General features: G+C 40.3%; 1 protein-coding gene across 1 annotated transcript; it reads left to right on the top strand.

The window, feature by feature from the left end:
• Positions 1-290: 290 nt before the first annotated feature.
• LOC147885959 (Auxin efflux carrier family protein) lies at positions 291-6980 on the top strand. Its single transcript, XM_087396402.1, has 10 exons — positions 291-1064; positions 1209-1288; positions 1391-1515; positions 1629-1750; positions 1845-2030; positions 5097-5165; positions 5808-5908; positions 5988-6040; positions 6207-6395; positions 6567-6980. The coding sequence occupies exons 1-10, from the start codon at positions 918-920 to the stop codon at positions 6689-6691; spliced, it is 1197 nt and encodes a 398-aa protein (XP_087252528.1). The 5' UTR covers positions 291-917; the 3' UTR covers positions 6692-6980.
• Positions 6981-8709: the final 1729 nt, after the last annotated feature.

Below are 8709 nucleotides of genomic sequence, written 5' to 3'. Positions count from 1 at the left end.
GTTGGTGCAAATGATAAGGGGGGGACGACAATAGCAATTAGGATAGGGGTGAAATAAAAAAAGGGGAGTGCCATATTCTTTGATGAGGGCGAATTTGGGGCCATATTCTTGGATGAGGCGAAAAAATGGGGGGCTGAGTTTAGCGAAAGAAGCGATTTTTTTTGGGGGGTGAGGTGGCATGCAAAAAGCAAACAACAAGTGGAAAGAAAAGAAGCATGCCAAGCGAGCGCTCTAAAAGCAAAGAAGAAGCAGAAGCAAATAAGACAACTAACTATTCATGGCGAGAAAACACGCATCGTCTCATTCATCTCCTCCTCCTCAACACACAAGAATCAAAAGAGTAGAAATTTCTAACGTCAGACACACACTCTTTCTTTGCATCATCGCCTCTTTGCTATCCACCTTCCTCTGCTCTACTCAGACATGCTTCAGATCCTCTCCAACTTCCAATTACACGACCTCCACTCATAGATAGGTGATTTTGTCAGTAGCTGCAACAAGCCCCATCCGCATGAGCATCTGCTAGTTTGAGGATTGAGAGTTTGATTGATTTGTGTAAGCTTTCTTATCGAAATACTACGACTTTTCTGGTCTATCAACTCAAATCTCTCTCCCTCTCATTGCCCACGTTACATACATCAGAAAGCTTGCAATGCGATGGCTAAGACAATTGTTTACGGAAGCCTCATATACCGGATTGGCTCCAAGCGACCTTTGTGTGGTTATTGTATTTGAAGAAGCTTAATAACGATCCTGCCTTAGAAGAGAGTATCTCCCATCTAATCTCTCCAATCCCTGCGGTCGCTCTCGGTAAATACATTAGCAACGGTACCGAAGAGATCGCAGGGTACTCCCCCATTGCTTGTCTCAACAGCACCACCCTTTTATCGGACTTCTTCTAGGATTATCGAGGAATCATGGACCCAGAGGCTGGGTTGTTTTTCATATTGAAGTTTACTCTGCTTCCCATTGCGAAAGTGCTAGTCATGTGCGGATTTGGAGTACTAATGGCTACTCGCTCCATCAATATCCTCTCTCCGAGTGGGATCAAGTTGCTTAGCAAGGTAAAGATAGTTGAAATCTTAGAAGCTCGTCCTAATCGTGCCTAGAAGGGTGATGCTTTCTTTTGCATAACTATTTCAAGAATGAGTTCACCTTGTTTGTAGTTGTTCCCTCAACTTATTCGGGCCCCTTGCTCTGCTTTTCAGCTCGTGTTTGCATTGTTCCTACCGTGCCTCATATTTACTGAATTGGGAAGTGCGATTACACTCCAAAAGATGCTTCAATGGTACGTTTCTTATTTCACTCGCTGCTCTACTGTACCATATACGAGCGCTTTTTAATCACCGATATAAAATTTATGTTGATGACTTGTTCATATCTAATGCAGGTGGTTCCTCCCTGTGAACGTGGTTCTAGCATCCGTGATCGGGTGCACAATAGGTTTCATTGTGGTGCTTATTGCCAGGCCACCTCGAGAATTTGCGAAGTTCACAATAATCATGGTTGGCATTGGTAAACCAAGAGACCTTATTCGTATCCTTTTTAAATTTTGTCAGGCACCCTAGATTCAGCTTTCGGGCACTGAGTAGGCTCCCCGCTAACTTTATTTTCTGTTGAATTGAAAGGGAACATTGGGAATATTCCCCTTGTCCTCCTAGGTGCAGTGTGCCGGGATGAAAGCAATCCGTTTGGAGATCCTGACAGTTGCAATAAACATGGAGTTGCATACATATCCTTTGGACAATGGGTATGGTAGTATGATGTGATTCATTATTGCATCTTAAGGTGTTACACCTTAAAAGTTCTAGACATTGAAATTTATCCCTTGGTGGCTTTTGTAGGTGGGAGCAATGATCGTTTATACTTTTGTTTTTGATATGCTGTCTCCTCCTAAGGATCTAGATTGTGGCAATGCAAAGCCCAATATCGAGAGCGGTGACTCAACAACGATTCAACTTTTAAATGCCGAAGAAAATGGAGTCAATGGTTATTCCCTTCGTCAAGCAATGCCATGGTGGAAGTCGAAGGTCAGGACATCCTTTTGTGAGCTTTGTTTTGAACTCTGAAACAATCAAATTTGTTTGGAAAAACGATGAAATTCAAAACGTTGGCAAAATTGTAGGCAGATTGTTGCATCTTTCTGCCTCGCTGGTTCACGCTGAATACTTCGAATCTTGGATTACTTTTGTTAGCCTTCTTTATTATAAGCCTTCATTTTCCCTTAGACTGAATCTGACCGATACACAAGATGAAGACCTTCGTATTCATGTAATGCTTGTGTGGATGGATGTCTGAGAGGATTTATTGATGCAATCCATGTTTATGAAGTCACCTCGGTGGGATATTGCAGTAGCTTGGTTTCAACATTGTGGCTTTCCCTTTTGTCTTCATATGATAAGGTCGAACATGCTACTGGGTTAGATTCGCTAAACAATTATCAAGGATCATCGTCACAATCATACGGCACGCTTCATCCAAGCATTAGCGGAGATAGATGCCTACTTTTGTCAGGAGCACATTGAAGCTAATGGGTCAGCAGTATTTCAGATGTGACCAAAACTCATCAATTGGTTAAGGCAATGTAATACTGGCCAACTTCAATAATGATGATGCATTGCACAAGTCTTAATCAGTTGTTAAAAGGGTTCCACAAGTCCTGACGGTAATACAAGGAATAGGATGAGTACGGAGAATTAACAGTCACAATAGTTAGCATATTCCATATTATTGGCATTTTCCTCTCGCATTATGCAGACCACATCATTCTGTCCTGCAAATCTTCCTCTTGCATACAAGCGGGAGTCGGGACAATAGCCATAGTGATTTGACTGTGCACTCTTCCTCTTTGCAAGGCTGACAGTTTCTAGTTTTTTTCCTGTCATTGCATTCAACTAGTTTTGTGCTTGAGATAATATGTGTTTTAGCTGACCTTCAGAGAAAGAGGATTGAAAAGATAGCAGGTGCCACTGAACTCCACTTGGTGATTTTAAGTTACAATGAAATATATATTGGACAGAAACACAGAGATGAATGCAGGGAGATAGTGAGGACATCAACCGACCAGCCTGTTGGCTGGTTGGCTAGGCTGGTCGGGCTGTTTGCTCAGACTTAAGGGATGACCTGGAGGAGGTTGAGAGGCTGCCTATAAAAGGTGCCTCCCCCAGCCCACTTTCCATGCGTGTTGCTGCCCTTTGGAGCCCCAAAACCTGCCAAATATGCTGCGTAGGAGCTGCAATTGGATGACGAGGCAGTTGTCACTGCAACCTGGGCTTGTAAGTTGAGTCTCATCTCATGGAGCCAAGTTATAGGTCACATTACTAATGGTGCAAAATCTCCACCGACTCAAGAAGTCAAATCAAATAGACTTTTATGGTAAAGTAAACTCAGTTGAGAAACCCTATTATAGTCTTTCTTCAATCTCTTACCATGAGGACCTAGCTCACTGCACTCTATTTTGTTTTTCATTATCACATTTCTTGTATTTTTTTTACCAGAATATCCTTTTCGGAATGCAAATATGTATGGGAAAACAATTCGTTTGGGAAAAAGTCTATATGAGAGAACTGTAGACTTTCTAATAGGCTTTAGTTCTGATATCTAAAATGCAGATTTGAGGCCTAGGACAGAAGATTTTGGTGACAAAGAGATGAAGATTAAAGTTGTCAGGAATCAAAAGTCGATTAAAAGTCATCTTATTGACTATTTTCAGATTCCACTCTGTTTGGGAGATGCGACAACAAAAAAGAACTTACTAAGTTAAGGCCATAGCCTTAATTTTTTAAAAGCAGGGCTAGATTTGGAAAGCACGTGAAAAAGATAGATTTTTGAAGAAAAACGGCTCTCTCTAAATAGATTTTTTGAAGAAGCTTCAAGGAGCTATGCACTAGATTTACATATAATGGGATCCATCTTGCGGATCTAGAGAAGGCAGCGTGCTATTTCTAGCTGATATCTTTGTTCTTGTAAAAAGGGAGGACATAGAGGATGAACCTTTGTAGCTACACTCGCCCCATTACTGAAGTGAAGAAGATTACAATTGGGCAGTGCTCCTACCTGAGGAGCTGTTGAAGGGCCTCAAGACACCTAAAGGACATATTGCATCTATTCCATGCTATTGAACAAACTAATGTACGCAACCATTCATCAAGAAGTGTGCAACTTCATAACCCTAACCCTAACATTGTTAAAAGGTCTCATGAGACTCGGCAAGAACTCAAAGGCACAGTGAGTGACCCAAATAAAAGGCTTTCTTGTGATCTCAACAAGGATAAAAACCATCTTCATATTGATTCCTTCAGCTTATAAATGATCATGTTAGGAAGAAGAAGCAGCCTTCCTTGGATTTGTGCTGGCTAATAAGAAGACGGAAATTTGTATTTCCGTAGAGAAAGTTCGACCTGGCTTACAAAGATGGCAACTCAGATAAAACAAGAGACAAAAGGGTGACAAAGAGGACAAACCCCAAGGTGGCGATGGGCCTTTGGCCAAAAAGATCAAACTAAGACCACTTAGTGCAAATTTGATACATTTGATGACTTTTAGATTCTGATGTCTCTTACATAGCAACAGTTAGTACAGAGGTTCTTAGTAGAACAAAGATGCTTCACACACTTTAGCTTTATAGATCTTTAAGGTTTGTGTCAATGTCAATAAACCTTCATTTCTCTCTCCCTCCTCCCCCTATGTGGGATTGCTGCTAGTGTGCACTGAGAGCAAGGCATGTTATGCATCAAGGTTATCACTCATCCATTCCTATTGGAGACAGTAATAGTATTACATCATATCATATCCCCCATCCAATCTTACATACTGAGAGATTATAAAATGAGAGGCATATACTTATCTTATGCTCGGATACTGATGAGAACATGAGCAAAGCTTTGCTTACAAAATGGATTTTCTCGGATTTCTAGCTTTTATACATTTTTTCTTATGAAGATGCTCTCTCTCTCTCTCTCTCTCTCTCTCTCTCCTTCCTTTTTTTTTCAAATGGTTGTCGAATTGGAAAATTGTACATATTTTTTCTTATGAAGGCATAATACATGCTCTACATGAACCCATTATGTCTAATTTGGCTCTTCTCTTGATTTCAGATCTCTCAACTTGTCCAAGCTTCGAAAGAAAGGATTACGTATATACTTCAGCCAGCAGTGATTGCTTCAGTGAGTTTCAAAATGCTTCATATTTCTTTTTACATTCTTAGTTTAATAAGTTATGCTTTGATGATAACAACAAAAGGAGCACCCCTGTGTCTTGTCAAAAAAATTGTGCAATAGAAGCATCCGCACATGTCGTGTTTTGCATTTGTCGTCCAATTGAATTGGCAGATTACACTTAAGATGCTGTATAGAAGCCATGTTTCGTGCTTGTTTGTGATTCCGTAAGGCTGCTTTTCTGAAGTCCACAAACCTTCACAATTTTCCAGGCAGTACTGTAAGACATGTTTGTTGCTGCATTGTACATAATAGTCTTGAATTGTGTTTGGAGGAGGATATGAGATAATCACTAGGGAACTCATAACCCCCCCCTCCAATTGTGTTTGGAGGAAGACTTAGGAGAGTCCAAAAAAGGGGAAAGAAAAGAAGAGTTGCTAGGGAAGACTTAGGAATCGAGTCTATCAGTCAAATGGAGTACTGAAGCACCAGCTATCCGGGTGCTTTTATCAGACAACAAAGAAGCACACTGATCAGCACCATTATGGAGTCTTATGACGAGCAGCATTTTGTGCTAGTTTGTCTACCTTTCTGTTAATGTGGAGACTCAGTGGCACTACTGATTGTGCTGGTTTTTCCGGGTCTTTTCAGATGCTAGCGCTGATTGTCGGTGCCACACCATTCTTGAAGAATTTGTTGTTGACGGATGATGCACCGCTTTTCTTTTTCACAGACACTCTGAGCATCTTAGGGTAAGGCCTCAACCTACAGAATATTACAGAAATTCCAGCACGGTTCATGATTTGGTCACTGAACATTTTCTTGATGCAGGGGGGCCATGATACCTTGTATAATGCTAGCCCTAGGAGGAAATCTGGTCGAAGGTAAATCATCCTTTAACACAAATCTCTTTGAAGTTCAATGATAATTAAATTTTTAATTTTATTTTCAGCTGCACATAGAGACATGACGCAAAAGTACACCTGCAATCTTTTGGACTGAAAAAGGCTTCAAAGTTGTTTCCTAAGAAAAGGTTTGGAATGTTTGCAGGTCCAGGAAGTTCTAAGCTTGGGCTTCGTACTACAATCGCAATCACATTTGCACGACTGTTCCTTATACCTCCAGCAGGGATTGGTGTGGTGATTTTGGCGGATAAGCTGGGTTTTCTCCCCCCAGATAACCAGCTGTTCCGCTTTGTTCTTCTTTTGCAACATACGATGCCATCATCAATCCTTGCAGGTGAATTGATAGTGTTCTCTTAAAATTCCTTCCACTGTGCTCACTCTGTACGTTCTCTACCGGCAGCTCGGTATCAAAGATATTGTGATACTGCAAATTTTTTCTCACTCTGTCTGCTGTACTTGCTCTTTGTTCATTGAGTCAGAACAAACACATTTTTTCGTGTTGCAGGAGCTGTGGCAACGTTGAGGGGAGTAGCAGACAAAGAGGCTTGTGCGATTCTTTTCTGGGAGCATATTTTTGCTATTTTTTCCATCACAGCTTGGCTCATTCTGTACTTGAAGTTTTTGTTTTAAGCCAGAAGGTTACAGATATCACGTCAAATACCTTGCATCGAGAGGACGCAAATTGATGACGGCCTCTCTACGCCTTTGTGGGCTGAGGTCCAAATTCGTGGGAACAAGGTGCCCACCGAGTAACAATTTTCCATTTGAACGAATTGTGAATGCACACTTCCATTGTCTGGGAATAGATCCTAAAACTAAATAAAATTGGTGCGCCTCGAGTCGTCATTAGTTTCTTATTCCATTGTTGCGGTACTTCCTATATATTTGCAATGGTAATCGCCCTTAATAACTAACTGCCAAACTGCATAAAGCATTTGCCAGTTTTCTCCAGTTCTTAGTTAAGAGCTGTACCAACCTTTATTCAGGAGGCAGTCTTTTCTTTTTTTAATCTGCTCTTTAATAAATTTCCTTTTCTCCTTGAAACCAAGATGAATTTCATTCATGTGGCCATCCCAAGAGGGTGCTCGGCAAAGGGGGTGAATTGATGAGAGAGAGAGAGGGGCAGAAAAAGAAGAGGGATGATTCAAGGGATACAAATAGCAAGTGTAACTTAGCCCAATCATAAAAATGTGTACAAAAATTCATGCAAATGTAATTTCTAAACGAGTGGGCCGTTAGTATAGCCTACCCATCCATGGTAGGCCAAAAAGAACAATTTGCCTCGAGTCTCTTTTAGTGGCTTTATTGAAACCATGGGACCTTTAATCCCAAAAAATGCTCTCTTGAAATAGGCAATTTCAAGACTTTTCATGAAGAGACATGTGTTGGAGTATAGAAAATAAAGATTCAAATAGAAATAAAGATTTAAATAAAAATGCTTTAAATATTGACCCTCTTGAAATAGGCAATTTCAAGCCTTTTCATAAGAGAAACATGTTGGAGTATAGAAAATAAAATAATGATGGGCAAGTTCTCAACCAATCAATTTTAGGGTTGAGCGTGTAATGGATTTCACTATGTAAAGATAAACCATTTTATGTTCCAAAAGATTTTGCTAAGACAACATGGTGCACAACATAATGAGTAGAAAAGAAAATGGAATTAACTTTTATGTATGTGGACTTTGTTAAAATTTGTTGGGCCTTAGAAGGCAAGGTGTGAGCAATGATGTGCTTTACTCAGAGGTGACTTTCAAGCAATAACATATCGTTAGAGTACAAGTCTCAATCTTTTAATCTAATTGAACTTGAGTCCATGCTTATTTAGTCTAGCTCTTCACGTGGGTGTACAAAGGATTCATCTATCTTAGATTGGTTTAGGCATAGCATAGATCCGAGGTACTCATGTTTTCACTTGGTATCTAAGCATGGTCATGCCTTTTGCTATTGGGGCATCATTCTTGTGTTGAGATTAAGAGGCTCCTTAAGTGATTTGGAGTGAGGGTCTTTGTGAGTGTGAACATTCCGAGAGAGAGAGAGAGAGAGAGAGAGAGAGAGAGAGAGCATTCTTTTATAAATGTTCTTTGTGAGGGTGACAGAGAGTTCTTTGACTAATTGTGTTCTTTACATTAAGGGTTCTTCAACCTTGCACTCCTCTTTTTTGTTATTTGTTTTAGAGTACTCTTTCTCTATTAGTCCATTTTATTAGTAGCATTGACCTTTGCTACACTAATCTACTTAGTCCAACCTACACTACAATGACTACCAATGCTAGCCAGCCAATAGCTGCTTGGTAGGCCCATATCTACAATGAGCCTATAGTGATGCAATGGTCAAAAGTTGCAAACAACTATAAAGTAAAGAGTCAGTTAACAAAAGTGCAATACAATGAAGGTAATCTCGTGAAGCAAATAGCCAAGCGACAAATGATCAGAAGCAAAGATCCACCGTAGAAAAAGTACTACAGCAAACGAGGAGCTTACAAGCAACGTATAAGAAAAGAAAAGATAAGATGAGCAATATATGACACACTACAGAATGACTCAAAGAAATAGAAAAGCAACTAAGCTACAAGGACGACGCAAGCAAAGATAGACATGGCATGCTTCTAAAGCAGTACCTAGCAACACCAAGAGGTACCACAACACA

Source organism: Dipteris shenzhenensis, chromosome 25 (genome assembly GCF_047967505.1).
Source record: "Dipteris shenzhenensis isolate YYH24624 ecotype China chromosome 25, Dip_SZ_1.0, whole genome shotgun sequence".
In the NCBI taxonomy this organism is placed as follows: Eukaryota; Viridiplantae; Streptophyta; class Polypodiopsida; order Gleicheniales; family Dipteridaceae; genus Dipteris; species Dipteris shenzhenensis.
The sequence above is the reverse complement of the archived record's forward strand: the minus strand, read 5'-3'. Positions and strand labels throughout refer to the sequence as shown.

What these genes read in the sequence shown, in the direction of transcription:
- LOC147885959 (XM_087396402.1), top strand. Translation starts at nt 918, where the DNA reads ATGGACCCAGAGGCTGGGTTGTTTTTCATATTGAAGTTTACTCTGCTT. An exon ending in AGCCAGCAGTGATTGCTTCA is followed by an intron (nt 5,166 to 5,807) that starts GTGAGTTTCAAA and finishes GGGTCTTTTCAG; the next exon opens with ATGCTAGCGCTGATTGTCGG. An exon ending in AGGAGGAAATCTGGTCGAAG is followed by an intron (nt 6,041 to 6,206) that starts GTAAATCATCCT and finishes GAATGTTTGCAG; the next exon opens with GTCCAGGAAGTTCTAAGCTT.